The sequence below is a fragment of the Lepidothrix coronata genome, unplaced genomic scaffold, assembly GCF_001604755.1.
Source record: "Lepidothrix coronata isolate B3197 unplaced genomic scaffold, Lepidothrix_coronata-1.0 Scaffold3, whole genome shotgun sequence".
In the NCBI taxonomy this organism is placed as follows: Eukaryota; Metazoa; Chordata; class Aves; order Passeriformes; family Pipridae; genus Lepidothrix; species Lepidothrix coronata.
The window spans coordinates 5,859,995-5,882,673 of NW_016690183.1; the positions used below are offsets into that span (position 1 = coordinate 5,859,995).

Consider the following 22,679-nt stretch of genomic DNA (forward strand, 5'->3'; position numbering starts at 1 on the left):
GTGGCTATAATTCTGCAGAAGCTCAGTTGAAAAAAAAAAAAGAAAACCAAACCCCAAACCCCAAACATTTAACTGATGAAGGAAGTAGTTAATAGTACTATTAACACAGAATAATGAAAGTATTACAGAGTTTTTGAAGTATCTGCAGTTAATTGTATTTCTGTCCTACTTGTCTTACAAACTTCTGCTTCCCCTCCGGGTTCTTGGAAATTGCAATGAGGGTAGCAGAAACTGCTTTAGAGGATGTCAGACTGTGAATACAAAATGCAGGGGAGAAGAGGCAATAACATAAAATCTTATCTTGACATTTTAGCCGAAAGGACATTGCTTCAAGGATTCCAAAGGGGAGGATCAGCAATTCTTAAGCAATCTCCAGTCAAGTCAGGGAAAGACCTTAAGCTCTTTCAAAGCCAGAAGTGACCTGCCAAACAGTCAAAGAGTAAAAGCTAGTATCTGACAAGGTGAGGCTGACTTGAGAGTAGAATGGCTGTGGTTTTCTCAGTGTCATTTTAGTTCTTTCACTGTAGGAAGAAACCTCAACAGCGTTTGTCACTTGCACCCTTTCTGACTTTGAGATGTGGAGGGATTCAGCGGACAAGAGCTGAGAGTTGGACAGGCAAAAGCCTAAAATACTATAGCTTTCTCACAACAGATGGAGCTCTAGTCAATTTTGAATGGTAGTTTACATTTTCTCTTGAGTAGAAATTACTAAAGGTATGGGAATTTCACATTGCAGATAAACTAGTCTCTTGGGTGCTGCAGTGAAATGGAAAGGGTCCTGACCCACAGTCTGAAAAATTAAAGCCCATGAGACAAGAAAGGTGAAGTGTTCCATGGTAAATCTTTTGCTCATCAGTATAACTGAGTATATTGCTGAAAAAGATTTACACATGAAAAAGAAAAGTATGGAGACAGAGGGAGAAAGAAGACTGCTTTATGAATATGAATGATAGTGCTACAATAAACAGCATAGATAATAGCTGTGTAGAATGACAGTACCATGGTAGAACTACAGTACAGTTCAACCATCAAAATGTTGCCTCAGAGAATTGCTGAATGTTGGACTTTCATGTCTGGGATTTGGCAGTTCCTTCTAGTTCTGTAATCTCTTTAGTGAAGCATTGGTTTGTCTCTTAGAGGAGGGAATCAGCCCCCTTTTTCCTCTCAGTGCCCATCCTGGATTCTTTAAGTATTCCCCGACATACATATGTGATCTTTTGATTTCCTGCTCTGTCTTTGAGACTGCAAGCTCCAGGACTGGAGATTTCCCTCTGATTTTCTGATGCAATCTCTTTCATTCATATTTCTGTTGTTGTGAGAGACCTGCTTTTGATGGTTTCTCTTTTCCAGCTGCTCTATGTGTTGGTTTTTTTGGGGGAGTTGGTTTGGTTTTGTATTTTTTTGCATAGTTACTGTAAACTGGTTTTACCATGGAGCACCTACTTGTAAATGAATTTGCATGTTAGACCAGAGCTCTGTGTTTACACTGCCATTGAGTTAAGCACATAAAGCTCGACAAGAACTTCACTAAGACACATCACTGTATGAATTTTTATGCAGTGTAATGTGGGAAAACTTTTAATCTACAGGCCACTATACAAAAATATTTTTAACTCAACTAATTAATGCACTTCCATGGATTTTGTAAAACCCAGTAGCAAGGCATGGATCCAACTCTAGATGATGATGTTTTCCATCTGTTAGCATGAATGCAACTCTCATTTTTGGGAAAAGCAGAAAATTCTGGGCATGCAATACAGTGAAAAAGGATTTCAAGAGTAGCTCATTGCTCTTAAAAGTCAGCAGTACGTTTTGCCAGTTCTCTTGTGTAGATATGTAGATATGGAGACAGTTGATGAAGGTTGAGTAGCTGCAGAATCCTCATGCATCTTCTTGCAGATCTGGCATGGCTTCTTCTCCAACATGGAGTACACCCTCTTAGACCTTCGTAAAGAGTTTGCTGTGCATGTGCATAACTATGATGTATAGATGAAGGGTCTACTTACCAGTACCTAAGCTTGCCATGATCCTTTACCTAAGCTTGCTGCTTTACTGTGATTTGTTTTTTGGCCAGTCCTGTGCTGATGCCCACAGTGTGTAATTATGTATTTCAGTGACTTCTTCAAAGCCAGAGGGCAGAAAAACGTTGATTTCTCTGAAATAACATCTGATTTTTGAAGAGAAAGTGTGAGAGTTCTGTTGAAGCCACAATTTTGCCCAACCTTCATCCAGAAAGGATGATATTTGCCTGTTAGGCAAGTTGAGGTCATCCAGATAAAAGGTCTCTGAATGGGGTTATGAGAGAAGAATGTGTGACATAATCTAGAGATCCCATCTATTTTTAAACTTACAAGCAGTTTACTTTATTTCTGCCTCATGTGTGGAGTCACTAGGTCCATAGTTGTTTAATGGACCAGCAATTCTCAGGCACCCTGCCTCACAAAGAAGCAAAACGTGAGAACACCTGGCAGCAGAAAACTTCTTTGTGTTCTTAGCAGTGTATAAATACATGCTGTTGGTATGATTTGGCCAACAATAAAGTCCCTGTGAGTCTGCTCACTCTAGAAACATGCCAAGTTTGTGACATGTCAGAGGGCAAGCAGGGATGGATTTCATTACAGGCAGGATTGGTGCTTATAATCTGGCTATGACTTGACTATGTCTATACTAAAAAATAAACAGTGTTAGAGCTTGCATTTTACTGCAGTCCAAATACCATCTGGGACAAGAAAACAAACTGATCTCCTGAACACTTACCATAACTTTTTATCCAACTTTGTGATTAGAGCCACATTTAGCTCTGAAATGATGATATACTTTTTCCTGTGCTCCTGTTTGTTACTTGCCACCTCTGTGCTACTTTAGACAATAAAGGCACTTACATTCAAATTCTCCCCCAAAAGCTCAATCTTTGTTATTCATCTGCTCCTTGATTCACACCTTATGTTGCATTTTAAAAGCTTTGGTTCCTTAGGTCTTTTTTGTAGATTCTATATTCATCTGCTTTAGTCAGCAGGGTACGAAACAGCTTGGAAAGCATGTAGAGATAATTTCTCAATGGAGAGTCAGGCACTGTGTTTTTGTTTGAGAAGATTAAAGAAGTGCAGTGTTAGGATGGAGATACCAGTCAGAATTAGTTAGATGTTTTTGTTTTGATGACTTAATATGGAATGATGGTGATTATCTAACTGTGGATGGTTTTCAGACTACTGATGTGCTCTATGAAGTGACTATCTAATTTTCCCTTAAGCTAAGTCCATTAGCATTCCTTGTATTAACATGTTCTCTAAATGTTAACAGCTAAAATAATGACCCCTCAAGTCATTGCTACTCCTAATTCTACAGCTATTGCTATTGGTTCTAACAGAAGGAAAACTTGAATACTTTAAAACAAACCAGTAATTTTCAGACAATGTTCCTCAGAATGTAAAACAACAGTTCATCAGATTAGGTTGTTCTTGTTTCAGAGTTTAATTGGCATTATCGTAAAAGTTCTTTTTTCACCATCTAAACTCTTTGCTTTTTCTTCCAAAATACCCAGATCTAACTCTGAAAGTAGCTGTTAGTTCTAGAATAAGTACGCCATTTTTGAATCAGGTGTTTGCTCAACTCTGTGTATCTAACAAAGTTTAGGAACTTCTGCGTCTGTCATTATTCAAGTTGATGCTGGTCTATATCCACAAAATACTTCGCTGCCAAACCTTCATCTTGGACATCTGGCTATGGACACTTGTGTGGAAAGTGCAGTCTGTGGAGCAGTTAGCAGAATGACTGACAGCTGCAGCTGTTGGGGTTTGCAGAATTCCCATCATGTCCTTTCTTCCCTTTCTTATGTGAAGAGGTGTTTTGGGTAGAAAAGTTGTCCAGAAAAAATATTTAAGTCCTCTCACTTTTACTGTCTGTTACTTCTGTTTTTGTCTGGATGGGAGCAAAGATGATCCCAAGTACATGATAATAATGCTTTTTCATTCCTTTCTCCTGGCATGCCTGTGCCTTTTACCATGCCATGTGTGACCCTTGTTTTACCACACATTTGTGACATAGCTGCTTTCTGATCTCTAAGTTTACATTCTGCTAATCGATTTAAGAAGAGGAAAGGAAAACCTAACTCTGCCTCCTAAAGGTGTCTGTTTTCCTGGAGACTTTTTTTGTAGGTGACATTTTAACAGTGTAAATCTAATAAGGATCAGTGGAAATCTTGATTCCCTTCTCATTGCTGTCTAATTTCATGATTCTTGATGTCAACAGCAGACTAGCAGCAGAGGGTTTTCAGAAACATCTAAGTAGGAGATGAGCACTGCTGTTCAAAGGGATGTACGCTCCTGTTCAAATGGGTATTATTGAAGTACCCTTAGGTCCCAACCTGGGTGCTATTAGCAGAATGTTCATTCTGTATTGCATTTTGAAAGTACTTGTAGCACATCAGGAAGATGGGGCTCAGTTCACATTCTGCAGTCCGGTGAAAACCAGGACAAATGTGAAGTCAGCTATCATAGAATTGTAGAGTGGCTTTGATTGGAAGGGACCTTAAGGATCTTTAAGTTCCAACCCCCCTGCCATGGGCAGGGACACCTTCCACTAGAAGTGGAAGTTGTCCTTACCCTGAGTTGGCCTTGGTACTTCTGCAGAGTCTCTTATATTGGCTAGTCTAAACCTAGGAATGCCAAAACACTCAGGGTAGGCAATCATATCCAGCTACAAACTTCCTGTTGTTTTGTCTGTTTCATCGGGTTTTAAGACCAAGAGGATTTTGAGTGGGCTCTAAAATTCTGTGGGGGAAGGCTGTCCTCCTGTTTTATAAATTTGAAAATTAAGGTTTTCTTTCTGTGTGAAAAGAGTATAAATCTTATTCTATATGATCCTCATTTTCATCTGGAAGCTGTAGTCCACAGTAGTCCAACTTATTTCAGTTGATTTTGCATTCTTTATGGCAGCTCGAGGTTTCTTTCTTTGCTTACTTGGTGTATTTTGTTTTAACTTGTGCGGATTTTGAAAATAAAAAGACAGATCAAGTAGCTGGAGAAGTACATTATTTGTCTACAAAGTCTTATGCCTCAGTACATAACTGGATGTGAAAATTGGTATGCCTTCCTGCATAATTTTCTCTAACAGCGATCTTTCCCACTTATAAGTACAACTTTATCAATGTCTAATAAAATGCCCAAGCTTTGTAACTGTGAAAGGAAATGTATATTGGAAGGAAATTAATTGTATCCCACTGTTACTGAAAGCTGTCTCTGTTCTTATTTATTAATATAACCATTTAAATGCATTTTGTTACTCTTCTCTCTGTATTATTTTTTGGTACTGTTGTAAAGGAAGCTGTAAAACATCCTAATGCTTTCATCACCACCCTGAGGGGAGGAAGAGTACCCTTTTAAATCCATGCACCTCTTCTCACTATTTGCTCCTTCTTTCCCATCCCAAAAGGGAGGCAATCAGATATCAGCTTCATGTAATAGAGGACAAGATCCTTTTTTCTGTGACGAGTCATTTCTTAGCCAACTCCAGGGAATAGTGGGCAGGCAGCACTTCAGTCTGTTATCAGGAGAGCAAGAACAGGCCAAGTTGCTGCCAGCAGTCCATTTTAGTCCTTCCCAGCACAATGGCAGGTCTGTGTGCTGGCCTTGCTGCTGCCCATTTGATGCCAACCCCAGTGTCAACCAGAAGGCCATCTGGATCATTAGGAGATCAGCCTTTTGACTTTGCCGGCTTAACAAAGAGGGAGTCAGGAGGGTGATGAAGGTCAGGTGCCAGGCTGCTCCTCCAGACTTGCTGGCACCATCCCTTAGCTGTAGCTGGACTGGGCCCCTCGATAGCTGGGATCATTTGTGTAAAAAGCCTCACTTGCTCCCTATGACATGTTCACTTACTGGAGATCTCTGCTAGTAGCATGTAGACTGTAACATGGCTGTGCTAGGGTATACAGAAAGCAGTAGCTGGATAGCATTACACTTATTTAACTACATGTGACTAATTAATTAAACTGATATAACACGTTGCTATGTATATTTGCTTTGGTTTGCTTTCTGTAAATTATTTATTATGAAAATATGTAAAACAAATGTGGTTCTTGCTAAAGACTCTAGTGGGAGCAGCATATGTTCATGCTCGCTTGTGAGTTGATTGAGGTGCAGTGATGCTGTTGTAGTGTTCTGTCCTGCTGTAAAGAGGACTCTTCAAAAAACTGAGTGGTATAATTTGTGAGTTTCTTGACAACCAGTCAACAGAGAAGAGCAAGGAATCAAATTAGCAGTGATGCTGATGAAAATCAGCAGAAACACCAATGAGGACATAACAATTACAGAGATGCAAAATTGGCTGTGTTTCATAATTTGGCACTTTCATAACTTAAACAGCTTATGGCAATTATCTGCGGCAAAAAATGCAGTAATTTTGCATTTTTCCTGATGTCGCAGTGTTTGGCAGAGGTACATACAGTTCTTAACCTTTTAATTTGCCACTTTGATTTACAAATGAGCTTTTCTTTAAGACAGTGAAAAGTAAAGGTTTAGATTGACAGTGAAAGTAAATTTGCCAAGAAATTAAGACTCCATGGTACTGGGTGGTCTTCAGAGTCATAATCCTGCCCTAAATAGGCCCAGGCTCCTATGATTCTCCCATGATTAAATCAGAATTGTTGTTTAGGTGTTCATACTGTCTTGTATGAGAAAGAAGCTGCCCCTTGACCATCCAGAGGAAAAAAACCAACAAACAAAACAACATTATGGCAGCATAAGGTAAGATGGAACCTTGAAATAAACCTAACAATTAATAAGAATCAATTGTTTATTAACGAACAGCATCATGTGCCTGTGAGTGGAAACTTCAGGGTTTTTTTTCTTTAAAATCTGAAGGGGAAAAATCTGGGATCATTTTTGAAAGCTGGAATTTTCTATTTCTCCTCGTTTTGTCTCCTCCTATTGCCTTTTTCCACAATTGTACTGGCATACCTATATCCATCAGCCTTTTGGGGCATCAAGGGATTCAAGGAGATGATTTTGTACAAATGTGGATAAAATCTGATGTAGATTTTAGGCTGTGATAATAGAAGCACACTTATGCTGTGTTGATTCTCCAGAACATGCTCTTTTGTAAGGGATAGTTATGTTTGGTATGCAAAAGTCCTCTACAAAGCATAGACATGAAGATCTTCTATAAAAACCAAAATAGTAGCTACAAGCATGCAGATTTCCTCAGCTCTTCCTCAAGCAGATAATTTGACAGATTAGATGATAGAATGAAAAATTGGTTAAATATTGGCCAGCAAGATATTAAATTGACAAAAGGCAAAATATTTTAATTTCTAATTGTAGTGATTTTCAAACTGTAACAATTGGTATAATGCCAAATTTGAGGTAGATACAATTGTAATTGCAGTAATGTGATATTAAATTTCAATATTTCTCAGACTAAATGGGAATGATAAAGAAAAGAATATTAGAGAAAAACAGAAGTCTGAATTTTATAGTTTTAAGGAAACCTAATAGAACTTTACAAAAAAATTAAGAGGAAAGGGAGTTCTGGCCTTTTTTAGTCATATTTAAGTGTTCCACTCATCAAACATTATTTTTATTTTTTTAAAACAGATCTTGCCAGCATGAGTCTTATGGCCTGGCAATGAATTTTTGGCATACATTCAGGACTTTAATAATGCGCATCCTAGATGTCTGACCAGTTCAATTTTTAAATCCTTGATTAGAGATAAATTAGTGTTTTAAACTAAAACAGACTACATGCAATAAACCTTAATGAGTCTGACTCAAAACCACAAATCAAGGATACTGGAGTCAAGGTTGAAGTATTTGAAATGCAGTTCACTCTCCTGTGTTTACTGAGTAGTATGTAGGATCACATACTGTTTAAGAGATATATTAATTGGAAAAAAAGTCTAAAATAGAGCAAAAGCACATTAGCAGAATGGAGTGGACTTTCTCTTTCTTGCCTTTATCCATTGTGATCTGCAGCTAAATGGCAGTTTCAAACATGAATGCTGTTTATTTTAAGTTATGAAAGTGCCAAATTGTGAAACACAGCCAATTTTGCACCCCTGTAATTGTTATGTCCTCTTTGGTGTCTTTGCTGATTTTTGTCAACATCACTGCTAATTTGATTCCCTGTTCTTCTCTGTTGACTGGTTGTCAAGAAACTCACAAATTATTCCACTCAGTTTTTTGAAGAGCCTTTCTTTTAGCAGGGCACTAAATTATTAGGACCTTGAAGTTCATAGCACTGCCTGCCCAGTCGGAGTTCCAGTTTACTTGCGCTGGGTCCTCTGTCTGCAGCTTGAAATCCCAGACTGATTGGCTCAGTATGAGTTACAAAAAACGCAGTCAGTATTACAAGGCTCAGCTTTGGAAATTGTACCACTACATCGCTTAATGTCAAAGAGTAGAGAGGGAAAAGGGACAGAAATAATGACACAAATCCTGCTCTGATGATTTCTACTAAAAACAGAAATAGGACCTCATTTAGAATTAAATTTTAAATGGCAGTCTTAAAACCTCATATTTGAGTAATCAAATTTTCCAGACAGCTACATCTTATGATTTTTGGAAGGTGTAAGAAACACTTGTCATTTCTGCATCAGTAAAGCCTGGAGGCCTGTATCAGGATCGAACTGTGGTCATGTGTGTTGTTTTTCAAAAGAAATATTTTAATTGCATTCTTTTACTTTAAAAGTGAAACAAAAAACCAATGCTTACAATCCCAAAACTGGAAGAAATTGTGGGAACTATTGTGTGAGAAGGAAAAAAGATAAGGAAACATAGCTTGTATTCAGCCTTTTGAGAGATTATTATAAATGTTGAGAAAAATATTGTTTAAAAAAATGGCTCTGTAGTGCCCTTTAAAATCAGTAAGTGTCTATTTTAATTCCCATATAAGTAGTAACTGGCTGCTGTCTGTATATATACTTAAATGTTGCTTGCTGTATAAGACCTTGTTTGCTCAATTTAAACCTAACTCAATTTTTATGGCTGTGCTATAAACCTCTCAAAAATAGTGGCTTAAATGGAAATGCTGACACAACATTAATTACACTGGCTCCAGTGTGATACCATGATGAAAGTTTATTTATTTTGTGTGTGTGTGTGTCTGTGTGTGTGTAATTTCATTGTTGAAAAACGAATGGAAAACTAATGTGGCAATGGAGAATGTGATCCTGTGCCTGATATTTTTCAACATCAAGAAATTGTTTAAATGCCAGTTTACAATACCAGATAATTTATTTTTAATTGAGGTGTAGTTTAGATATTTAGAATTTTAGAAATTTGGGAGAGTGACAAGTTTCCCACTTTAAAGCTGTTCACTGTTCTTCCAGGAGTTTTTAAATGGCTTTTTGGGCAGGGAGGCTAAATGTATATCACATCACATTAAAAAATGAAAAAAATAGTTTCATTTTCTCATAGCATAAGTTTGTTGAGATAGTCTGGAGAAAAGTCTCATCTTTAAGTATAAGAGTATGCAATCCAAAGTTAACATTCATAGCACTAGTGAATATGATGTAACAACTATAAAAGTCTTTTGATAAATAGTTTGCCCAGCTCATAATTTGTGATTACAGATCTGTGTGTGGCATCTAGTCAACTGGGATGTGAGCAGTGCAAATATTATATGACCAGATGAAAAGAGAGACCCTGTCTCCAACCTGTTTCTTAGGACAGTGAGCTGGAATTGGGGAGGCTTTGGATGCAATCTGTTCCCAGCGGTTTATAATTCTCACATTAGGCAACAACTGCATAAAAACATGACATGATCTGGAGAGCAGATCTAGGCTGTTCTGTTTCCTGAAGGAATGTTGGGAGTAATACACTATAACCCTGTTTGATGCTGTAATTTTGTGTTAACTTTGCTGTCCCTTTCAGGAAGGTGCATTCAGAGCACTTTTAATGGTTCATCAGCTTTGCTCCTGGATCAGTTAGGTAATGAAATTTTCTTCTGGATGCACACATATATGAAACTTGAAGGCTGATCAGAAAAATTATCTAATTGGGTTGTACGTTCTGTAGAAGTGAATTGTCCCCGATTGGCAGTCTGTGTGCTTCCCTTGGCAGTGCTGGTGTTCTTCCTCATCTCAGAGACCAAAGTAATTATTCCCGTTCTTACCATAAACACCTTTCCTAGAAGCTTATGGCATCCAGTCAAAATTCTCTTTTTTTTTGCAAGATAATTATTGCAGATATTCTTAATGCTAATCTGTCTGGTAGACTCTGATAGCTGTGAAGTTGCAGGACACTATGTCCTGCAGCATGACAGGGAAGAGAGAGACAAGTAGGGTAGGTTGAAAAGATCAGAGAAGAAAAGTGAAATCTTCTTGTGGAATGCCCTTCTTCAATTTGCTTGGTGAGAACATCCAGCATACATTAATCCAGTCCGTGAAATGTAATTTTTTTTTATTTTTACTGTTTGCTTTCACTGGAAGAGAGTGCAAAGTAGGCAAATAGTTTCAAAGTGTGTGGTCTTCATGATTTATATGTATTGCTCAGAACTACCACTGACCAAACTTCTTGGTCTTGTTCCCATTTTTTACAGTAATTAAATATTAAGTTGTTATGAAAGGATTGTACCGTCCCTTGAAAGAAAGAAGAACGTGACTATTCCATGATTCTGTGGCACAGCTGATGTTTTATTCAAACCAATGTGTAAGGGTAGAGAAAATATGTGCCAAGTTTATCCCATCTGGAAGGAATGTAATGATTCTGGGTCTGAAGCAAAACTAAGGATCTTCTATACTTCAGTTCATTAGGGAACCAGAGTTTGATTTGGTTGGAGAAAGAAAATCAACATATGCTGATACATTTGTTTTGCAGGAGAAGAGAGCCTGTACAGAACAGTCAAATCCTGAATACCTTTTTTATTGTAGCCTTTAATCTACATTAAGACTAGATAATGCTTGTCCTTAAATGACCTTTGCATTGAATTGAATCTTGCACTGGAAACTTCAAAGTCTAATTGAAGACAAATTATGCAATAAAATTCTGTGGTTCCAAGCCTGCAAGAGACCAGCTCTTCTCTTTGATCACACCCATTAATACCAGGGAAGTACTTCAAGCTCATAAACAAAGACCTATGTATGGTCACATAGTGTTTCACTAATTCTGAAAATGAGAAGATGGAGGGGAGAAGAAGGAGTGACACATGAAAAATAATCTCTTTTAAAGAAATGTTGGCGATACATTTCAAAGCTTTGTTTGAAAATGCTGGTTTGGCTTTTTCTGATGTTTACAGACTTCTCAAGAAGGTGTCTTTGTTCTGAACTGTCCCCAGCTGGTCCCAAGATTTCATTCAGTTTTCACATGAAGCTGCTTGCTCCTAAGCCAGCCTTGGGATGAAGTTCAGAGGAGTGTTCTCCCTTAATCCATCTGAGAGCTCTCTGTTGTGCTGACAAACACACAGTTTACAGAAATACTGTATTTAGTCTTTATAAAAAGATAGCATCTTTCAAAAATCTTAAGCAAACTGCTTCACGATGCCAGTTGAAGCAATCAGCCCGTTGCTCTGTAAAACCAACAGCAATCAGAAGACATGCAGAAGTTACTACCCAGTAAGTCCTGCTCCAGAACTCACCGATACATAGTGACTATCTGAAAACCTTCAGCTGTTCCCCTTATGAGCCATTATTGGATGCTTTTAGGGATGCTGCTTTTTGACTTTGTGAATCAAAAGGCAGTGCTATCTTGCAAGATACTTCGAATCTGAGGGTACCTAACATCAGCTGTTAACAATGAAAAGGGAGCAAACATCTCTACAGATCCTAACTGATACTTACAAAGGAACATGAGATAAGAAAACTCATAAAGATGAGTAGTGTATCCCTTTTACCATATCTGATGTAGTGCAAATCCTTCTCCAAGAGGAGGCCTGTAAGCTTTCAAATATTTTGACCATTCACTGTCATTATCAGTAAACAGGCCAATATGGTAACTGGTAATGAAAATAATCAGTAGTTTGTTCAAATAATTAAAGCTGTTAATGTCTCCTAAATATGGAATAGTCCTCCAATTTCAAAAGCCCCATGCTACTGGTCTCTCCAAGTATTGTTTGGCTTCCAAAATCATCTCCCTATGAAGTCTCTGAAAAAGTGACATCTAGTTTCTACCTGTGTGGCACTTGTATCCTTTGTATTTAACCTTGATAATCCTGGTGGCACTGGGAAGCTGCCTAGTAATGGTGGTGGCTAGAGGCTGTATTTCATTGTGTGCTGGATGTGATTTGTCAATAGCTTTTGAGAGTAGATTACAAAGTGCCTTCCCTCAACAGTGCTGATTTAGATTATTGAGGTGCAATAAAAACTGGCTGACCTGTCGTGTTCAAAGGATTGCGATCAGTGACATGAAGTCCAGCTGGAGGTGAATCATTAGTGGCATTCCCAGGTAGTGGGCCAGTACTGTTTAACAAGGTCGTTAGTGATCTGAGTGGTAGACAGAGTGTACTCTCAGCAAGTTGTGGAAAGTACAAAATTGAGAAGAGTGGTTGATACACCAGGTGGTTGTGCTGCCATTCAAGGGGCTGACAGGCTCGAGAGTTGGCCTATGAAGAACCTAATGAAATTCAACAAAGGGAAATACAAAGTCCTGCACGTGGTAGGATCAGTACAGGCTGGGGCTGACCTGCTGGAAAGCAGCTTTGCAGAAAAAGACCTGGAGGTCCTGGTGAACGCAAAATGGAACAGGAGCCAGCAATGTGTCCCTGTGACAAAGAAATGGTTCTGGTCTGTATTGGAGGGGAGATTGCCAGCAGGTTGAGAGAGGTGATCCTTCCCCTCTTCTCAGCACCACTGAGGATGAATAACTGCTGGATCCAGTTATGGGTCCACAACTGTGTCTACTTCTGGTATTTGTAGAACAAGGATATGCTCATACCTGCATGCTCATACATGCAGGTCCAGTGAAGGGCCAAAAAATAATTGAGGGCTTGGAGCATCTCTCATATATGGAGAGACTGAGAGAACTGGGATTGTTTAACCTAGAGGGGAGTAAAGCATTACCATACATAGCTGCAGATGTTCTGGTTGTTTTGATTTCTGTGGTTTGGATTCAAATACTGATAACTGACCTGGACTTCTGATCATTTTGTTGGAATTGCCATATCTTTTGACTTGTCCCTTACATTTTAAAATTTTGTTAGTGAAATCAACATTCAAACTGAAACATATATGATGATGTGTAATCTATATAGCATATTTGGTGAATACTCGTAAACAACTTTGAATATTTCTGAAAGTAGATAGAGTTTACGTGCCATGTGTTTAGGTACATGAAAATATTTCAGTACATAAAATATCTCAGGTATACACAGTGTTCTGGGATCAAAGCTGGAAAAGTGCTAGGTCTTAATGAGGTCCTGTAACATCCATTACACAGTGTGAGCTGTTGAGGCATGCCCACTGGACCTTGAGATCTGTCTTTGAACATGCATGTGTTGATGTCATATACTAAATATTTTTCACTGTGAATTTACATATCATCTTAGAAACGCTCAGGTTTTTTGCATCGTACTGAAAAGCTACATCTTTGGATGCTCACAATCTGCCTCTTCCATGAATAAGATGTGGAATAATTTTTTGCTTGGTATTTGTTTCTTGTTTTCACTGAATGATATGCTATTGCTCAGGATACCACATGGGAGGAGCAGGTTAACTCATGCTTGTGCTTTCAAGAATTTTATTGGAAGGCCTCATTCTCTCAGAAAAAAAGGAAGGGAAAAAAGACTTTTGCCTTGTGTGTGTAGTGCCTTTTTGTTGCACTCATGTGAAATGATTCGATGTGATGGACAGCAGTTTATCAAAACAAAATCTCATTAAAATCTGTCTGCACTTTGCCCTTAACTCTCCACTGTACAATAAGATTGTGAAGCTTCCTGTGACCAGACAGTAACCTGTGGTAACCTGTAATGTGCGTACATTTATGAGTAATGAATAAAACCATTGTCACACTTAAATGTTGGCATCAATATTGTGCTAGCAACATTTGGAAGTTTCTGCTTTATCAGCAGCAATGACTGGCAAATAATCAGCTGTTTTGTAATGGGAAGCTTAAAATAGCAGCTGAAGACATTTGAGTTAAGCTTCATGGAAAAAGACACTGCTGCATTTATTATGATACCATTTTTGTTGTGTAAGGATGACATGATTGTTGTTTTAGCTTTTTAGACATACAGTGCAATTAAGAATAATCAGTTTTCCCACACATTCCACAAAGCAACTGAAGCACACATGCTAATAACCAGGCCCTTAAATTTAGAGTGCTTCCGCTGCTGCATGGATAGCCGGTGGGTACAGATGCATGTTTCAGAGTGGTATGCAGCATTCTTACAGAGATGTGAGTCTCAAAAGAAGTTGTTGATAAATAATAAACTCTGTAAGATTTGCCCATATGAGCAATCTAAATATATTTTGGATGGCGAGGAAGGAGGTCTGTACATATGACATACATTGTAGGCTTTGCAATCTGAACAGGCATCCGGACTAGAAGTTTAAAAGAATGTACAAAAGAATTCTAATTTATGTTTACTGGAAGTAGTAGGTGATCACACCAATAATTTGTAACACAATGTATTGTGTTACATATACACACTGATATATATAGTATTGAACCCATAATTTGTGTGATGTTCATGTGGCTGATTTTAGAATTCAGAGCATCAGCAAAGACAGGTCAGAATTTGGGCAGGGTGTTCAGAAAACGTATTGCCTATAAGTAAAGGTAGTAAGTTTGTACTGACACTTTCAATTCATAACTATTCCTACCAAAAGCCATTTATTAGGGGAGAGTGTCTTACATATTCTTGGACCAGATTCTGTCATGATTGTTTTAGAAAGAAGTCTTTATCAGATAACAGATTTATCTAAGATATGTTTATGTATTCACATATAACTTTATTTTTTGTATTCTTTTCCCTAATTTTTTTCTGTGCTCACTGCTTTCCTCAGCGTGAGTATTCAGTACCTCTATATTGTGCATGTTTCTAAACTTTTACTATATTTGAGCTAAATCTGTGGTACTTTTTTGCATGCTTGGAACTAAATGTTTGCCAAATTTCATCTTTACTTGCTAAGAATCTTAGACCGAAGTACTTAATTAAATGTGTGAAAAATAAATTGCTAAGCTTCATCACTGACCGATACTATTTACCATGAAATGAGACATAGCAAGAGCAAACAAGTGATATTCTAACTATGATGAACAGTTACTTGCACTTCAGTGGGCATAATTGTCCATGTACAATTTTAAAACTTTGACTATACCAGATGGTAAGAGTCTTAGGGAAAGTATTTGTATCTGTATATTGCAAGCTTCTTCTCTCTGTGAAGAAGAATAAGCCACAGTGGCATGATACTTTAATAATTAAAGTGTTCCCACACCAGGACTTATATTTGTGTGTTATTTTACCAAAATTTATTGTAAGAATTCATACCTTTAAATCAGGATGTGATAGCTCATTAAAAAAAAAAAAGAAGATTTCTAGGAATAGAAGCTGAGTTTTGCACTCTTCAAGAAAGTGTCGCAAGGCCTCATCACCATTAGTGCACCAGCCTATGCTGGCCTCTTACACTGAAGTCAAATTAATAGTGAAAGAATTTTCCCAATTGTTTGCAAAAATTGTGATAGTAACATGTATGACTGAAACTGCAGTTATACACCATTGTATAAGGGAGAGCTATGGAGAAAAGAGAAATCTGTTGTTAGAAGAGGACCTGACACAATTGTAAAAATTGAGGATGTTGCCAATTACTGATTTTATTTTTTTCAGTGAAAATCTAAATTAAGATGTTTAGACTGAAATAAAAGCTGTTATGTCCTACCCAATTAAATGTTCTGTTCACCATGAAATGTGCCAGTAAGGCTGTTGTAATGAAGTCAAAAGTAAAAATAAATCCTCAAAGCTGGAAAAGAAGTTCCATTTCCTCCAGGAACTCAATCTTGAGACCACTGACCAAGGAGATAGCTTATTCTCCAGCCAAAGAGCTGGAAAAATGCAGTCTATCCTTTTCATTCTCATGGGAGCTCTAATTTGTAGTTGCTATTTGGCAATTATTTTTTTGCCACATTTGGTCAGGGTCTGTGACACTTTCGTGCATCTCTCTGCTCTGAGTCAGGCTAAGAATGAAGCTGAATAAGTACCTCCTTGAATGAAGCATTATCATGGTAATCCTTCTCAGTCCCTGTGAGGGTGAGTCATATTTGCGAAGTTTCAGGGTGCCTCATGGCACATTTTCAGCAAATAAACTGTTAATCAAGATAATTTCCTAACTCCAGGAAAAAAATCAAAAGGGCTGCATCCATCTTGGTGGATGCCTTTGAACCACTTTTATAGAACTAGAGAGTGGATCTGAATGGAAATGTTTAGGAAAGTAATTTGAACATTACTTACAAAGTTTCACTTCAAACATGTGCTAATATTTTATTGTTTAGTTACAGCTTATCACCTGTCTTTGTTCTTCCAGGCTTTTAAGACCAAGGATGGCTACATAGTGGTGGGAGCTGGAAATGATCATCAGTTTGTCACTGTGTGCAAGGTGTGTTAGGCAAATAATGTGCTATATTTTCCATTCTGACTAGGAAAATGAAGATGCTGATTGCTTCTTTATTCTCCTGGGATTTTTTTCTCTTTTGTTTTTGGAATGAAAGTGGTGAGTATAAATTCTAACCCTGCAGTTCTGATCATTTAGGGGTCTGTTATGGGTTCTGTGTTTTGCCTCCGAATTCAGAACACCCCAGTTCCCAAACTTGTGGGTACTCTGCCCCTTTTGGAGTCTGCGCACATCTAACTAGCTAAAAAAATGAACGACCTAACAACCTTCCAGTTTGTCATGATTCACACTAGTGCCTTTTTCAGGAAGAAATGTGGCACTGTTTCTCCATAAAATACATGGTAGGCACAGGTATTAACAAAGCAAAGCTAGGGGATGGATTGCTCTTGTGTGACTTTTGTTAGTAGCCAAGTGTGCGGTCCTTTCGAAAACTAGTGTGTGCTGGTCTGTCCTTGCAGAGAAACTTGTGAAATTCTTAGAAAAGAAATGTTACAGGACTGTGGACTGACTGGAGTGTTGCAGAGATATGATGTTGAGGAACAAATCTTCTAATAAAAAATTATTCTAAATAGAATGTATCAACATTCCAAATAAAAGACCCCAGTAAGCTAGGACAGGAGAATTTTTGAATGTAGCATTAGACAGCATTTTTAAAAATTACAGCATACCCATTAGAGGTATGCTCTGTGCTAAATCAAAGCTGATTTGTAACTTAAAACACTTTGAAGAGGGAGAGCCAATAAAGGAAAAGAACTTTATCATGGGAAGGCCCTCCACACCCTAATGAACTTTAGTGCATACAGAGACCATTAATTCAAACATTGGAATTGCTATTAGAGAATCTCTCTGAGGTGAGTTGATTCTAAAAATACAGGCTGTATGGAAGCTGTTGCCCTGAAGACACATACTCTAGAGATGTAACAGCTGGCTCAAGCTGTAAACAATTGCAAACATTCTGCTTCAACTGTATCTTTTCAGGCAAGCAGAAAGAAAAGTCTGGAATAATTCACTGTGATATATTCAAAATCAATGACAACTAACTGTAGCTTTTTTGAGGACTTGGATAGTTGCAGAAAAACTTTGTAACCCTGCTGGCTGGAGTGCATTTCGTTGTGGTCAAGTGTTACAATAGCACATCCTGACCTCTGGCTGCTTCAGTCTAAATAGCCAATACTGAGCAAGTCTTCAGAAGACTGAGGTTTTGTGTACAGCAAAGGAGTGTACAAACAGGTTTGCTAATGGGGCAAAACACAGAGAACATAAGCTCTGAGTGTGCATCTTAGAGCTTGAACAAATCCTCAAATAGAGAACACCAGCTTCATTCCAAATGGTCACAGTGAAATAAAGAAATAACACTGGAAACATGATGCAGAAAGATGAATGGTACGTTAATGAATAACTTCTCAAGTGTACATTTGTTAGTCACCAGAAATTGAGAACATATATAGACATGCAGCTTTACAACAGATGGACATTAAGTTAAAACTGAAGTCGGTAACATTAATTAAAACAGCAGAGTGAGCAACTCCATATGATCATTTTTTCATATAACTCATCAAATGGAACCATAGTTTTCTGATTAATTGCTTGTTTTTTTAAGCTCTCATAAATAAGTATTCACTATAATTTACTTTGAACAACCTTGCATGACTTTTTTTTCTAAAGCAGTGATTCGTAACTCCAAAATAGCAGTATTAAGAAAAGGAGATAATTTTAAGGGATACAATATTATTGATAAAGTTCAAGATAGGAAAATTTACCTCTTTTCTGAAGCTAAATTATGCTACGTTATGATTTTCATAAACTAGATTGTATAAACACAGAAGAAAAAGAAAATATGCTGTGAATTAAGTATTGATGGAAGATGCTAGATTGATGTTTTATGTTACGTTGCAGATAAAAATTTGCAGTGAAGTTATGTAACATCATTGTTATAGCACAACTTATGGATACCTTGGTTTCCATGCTTAGTTTTGTCACTCTGCATGACAACTATGTCAAAGGTGACTATCTGTTTTGAATATCTCTAAATATCCGTTGAAAGAATATCTGTTTTGCTGATGGGTTTATGTCATCAGCAGCTACTCACTTGTAAGGGAAGCCATATGCTTGTTCACTCCAGCAGAGTTAGGCATCATTAAATAATAGCAGCCTTGGTCTAAACCAGTGTCAGAGGAATTAGTAGAATGTTATGTTTGAGGCAAATACTAGAGAGATTGACACTTCTGTGGTAGTATGTAGGCATATGGATTCAAGGAGTGACTGAACATGTTAATAAAACTGAAATCCATTGATAATTACTAAGTATATAGAAAACAGTTGCAACTCAGAAATGACCTAATCTAAAGGGGCCTGGAGTTTGGATGAAGATTAAGGAAGTGTTGTATGTACTGGCCCTGTTCTTAAGCCCTTCCTAAGCATCCTCACTCAGACACAGGCAGAGATAGGATGATGGGCTATAGGGACTTCCAGTTTGAGGCACTATATTTTTTTAAGCCATCTTAGATGCGGCTCTGTAAAAAAATGTAGTATTTTTAGAATGATTATAAGAATCATCATAAGAAAAACTGATCTGGAGTGTGTGCTAGTGAGTAAAATACATGAAGAAAATGTGAAAATCTCTTCCTTTGTAAGATTCTATGCTGCCTTTCTCTGTAGCTGGTGTTATTGAGGTATTTTTTATTAAATTTAGAAAGCACAATTAATTATGTTTATTTATGTTCTATAGAAAGACATTGTGGCAAGAATAGATAAATTTTGTTGATTGTCCGCACAGCTACTTTGTCTACAAAATTCTAAGACTCATTCTGCATATGAATGAGAATACAGAATAATTCACATTGTCTTTGCATGTTGTTTAAATTTCTTATGTGGCAGGTGGCAGTTAAATATAGAAGATATATTTCTCCTTTCTTAGAGTTTATACTACTACTTTTCTTTATTAATTCTTTTGGAAAAAATAATAATAATAAAAAAGATGTTTCCATAGAAAAAGACTTTTCTTTTTGATGAAGATTACTGAAGTGAAAAGAAATATTCTTCGACACAGCTTTTCTTAGTGTAGTGTATGAAGTACAGACATCTTATTCTGTGACATATAAATTAGTGCAGGATAATCCCACAGATTACCAATTTTTTAGTGTTCTACAATAAGAATTTTTCCTAGCTAATCATGAAAGCTATCAGCTAAGATTTGGATCTTCAGTTTAATTTCTGTCTTTTTCTTTACTTCTTATGTAATGTTAACCAGGAGGCATTAAAAATTGATTTAATTTTTAGTTTCTTTTTCTGTATTAAAAGATTAATGAGAAGTAGTGGTTATTGTAAATCAGTGTATTTTTTAAAATCAGTAGTTTATTTTGTTAGCTATGTAAATATCTCCTACCAAGCACATTTTTTACTTATTTTTATTTTTACTTAGGTCTTGAATTTGCCTGAAGTTAGTAAAGATTCTAGATACCAAACTAATGCACTCAGAGTCCGGAACAGAAGAGAACTTATTGACGTATTATCAACCCGGTGAGTTAATTAAAAGAGAAGAAAATACATTTAATCTATTAATGGAAATAGTCATGTATAACAAGCTCTCATCATGTGAAAATTCTATTTTACTCTTCTGAGATACTCTAGTTTTTAAAATAAATATTGAGAGAGCTTACTGATGTTCAGTATACTGCCTTTTGCTCACAGACTATAGTGTGGACTAACAAGAAGCCAGATCATGGATTTAAGTTTTCAGAAACCATTTTAACTTCTTTTTAACATTAAATTGAATTTTAATGAAACAACTAGTGCTTTCTGCTTCCTGGATGAATGTAGCTCTTGGAAAAAAAATGCTGAAGCTCCATTTGCTTTTGCTGTGACTGGGGTTTTAAAGTTTTCACTGAATGTTTCCGTATGCAAGGGAGTTCCACTTGCTGCTGCTCCCTTACTGCTGGTTCTGTATTGTGGTACTCTGTGCCCCAGATTCTCCCTGGGTCAATCCTTTTGAAATCAAAAGGTTATGTGTTTAGTTTTCTATTTGGGAATCAACCTATTAAATACTTAAATTTTATATAGGAGGAATCTTAAAAACCCTTTATTTGAGAGATTAAAATAGCTTAGTTATCTTCCTCATTTTGCTTGAGAAGCCCTTATTTCTGTGGGATGCTCTTCTGTTTAATGGAGAGGATGATAAATTTAAGTAACAGAAGAAAAAACTAATCTGTATAAACCTTCCCAAGGAAGCCCTCAGAAGTACCTTGTACTTGGGGGGATGAGCGGAAAAGGCAACATATATACTGTCATACTATCATTTTGACACTTGGCCTGTATGAGTCCTTGTCAAGAAATGCATAACAGTTATCATTCATGCAATTTTTTTAAGGGAGGAGAAGGGGAGGGGTTCAGAACATTAAATCAGAAGTCTTCCCTTTTAATTTCATCCAAGAAAAAGAGTTTCAATAGCACATCCACACCTCCCCCCTAAACCCCACACATTTTTCCGATATTGAGAGCCAGAACCATCTTTCATTAAAGACTGTTGCACTTGTACTTTTGCCTCCGTCTTACCTGTCCATTTTCAGATGTCCTGCCCTGATGAAAAACTGAAGTACCAGGTGACTTTGGATTTTCAAGTAATTGTGGTACAACTGTTCTTGATTAACTTTTGGACCTCTTCTTTTACTTCTATTGCTATAAGAAATGGATTGTAATAGCACAGATGAATCCTCTCTTGCTAGAAGTTTTGAGACCCCTAAAAGGCCATAATTAATTGTTTGACCTACATTTGAGCTCTTACATTCTTGACACATAGTCTTAGTTTTGAAGTTGGTTCATGTTGACTTACTGGTTGGAGTTCATTTAGTATGAGCATTTGTCTGATGTACTCTGGTACCTTGTGAGTGTGCTGTTTTGCCATCTGTACATCAGTTACTTAATAGCTTGTTGCTTCTGGTTAACTTTGAATGTAGGGTTGTTTTTTTCCTATGGGCAATATCTGAGTAAGAAGATAAAGTTCAAGGAACAGCTGTTCTTTGAATGAATTGCCAGAATTCCATTTTGGTTTTATATTTGTAGCTGTTAGTTAGATTACCTCTTTCAGTTACTGGTTTTTTTATTTGTTTGTTTGTTTGTTTGTTTGTTTGTTTTCCTTTTCTTTGTTTTTGTTTGGTCGGTTTGGTTTTTGTGTGGTTTTGTTTTTGTGTTTTTGTTTGTTTGTTTTCTTGTCAGAATTTGTGTTCTGTTTTATTAGTATCACTTAGGCGGACTTTCTGCATATTGTGTGCAAGTGTGGGAATGTATACACACTTTTGGAGTAGACATTTCCAAACTGTTCTTTTATGTCATATTATTATGAATTCATTTGGCATTCAGTTTTAAAACACCAGCTATAACAAACACCTTTGGCATTCTAATGGAAGTTGAATATGTTTCCATACACATTCCACAGTAACTTTGCTTTTATTCACTAATGCATAGTTTTTTGTAAAATTATATATGGTTTGTTTTTGAAGTTACTTAGAGAATTAAATGAATAGTTTCTCAGTGCTGAAAAATGTCAGCCCCTGAGAAATGAAGGGAAATGACAAAATAGTAATGACAGAATTTCACTGAAAATTAGTTTAATTACTGGTTGCTTGATAGTATTACAGCTTCCAGCACATGGAAAATACAAACCTAAGGTGCATTACTTGGAAAGAAACATCTGCAGACCCTCCCATTCACTCACTTTTGTCCCTAGATTCTTCTGCTGCCATTTTCAGTTTATACATTCTTCCTGTTCCACCAAGTCATTGGTATTTTAGGCACCATTTGTATGGCAGATACTTGGTACTCCACAGTTGCTCACATATAGCACTGCTGTTGCTCAGTAGATATATGCATACTTTTTTCCCCAAGCTATTGGTGCTGTTGTAATCTTGCCACCAGAGCCTAGAGAAGGTTTCGATTCACCTATCCAGCCTGTCCCCTTCCTCTTATCCCTTTTGAACTATTTCCAGAGTTATGACTTACCTTTTCTGTCTTTTCCTAATTTTCAAAATGAACTACCTGCAATTAATTTCTAACTTCTGAACACTTAGTAAGGGCAGACAGAAGGATTATGAAGAAAAAGGATTTCCCAGGCTTTATATAGGAATGGAAGGAGATGTTCAGACCTACTCAA

General features: G+C 37.1%; 1 protein-coding gene across 4 annotated transcripts in view; it reads left to right on the top strand.

Annotated features, from left to right (window-relative positions):
- The window catches only part of SUGCT (succinyl-CoA:glutarate-CoA transferase), a 321,965-nt gene that overhangs the window by 105,335 nt on the left and 193,951 nt on the right, over positions 1 to 22,679 (top strand). For all 4 annotated transcript variants that reach the window (XM_017823290.1, XM_017823298.1, XM_017823306.1 and 1 more), the window contains 2 exons: positions 16,448 to 16,519; positions 19,956 to 20,053. In XM_017823290.1, the coding sequence (XP_017678779.1) occupies positions 16,448 to 16,519; positions 19,956 to 20,053 (170 nt within the window). The remainder of the gene's footprint in view (positions 1 to 16,447; positions 16,520 to 19,955; positions 20,054 to 22,679) is intronic.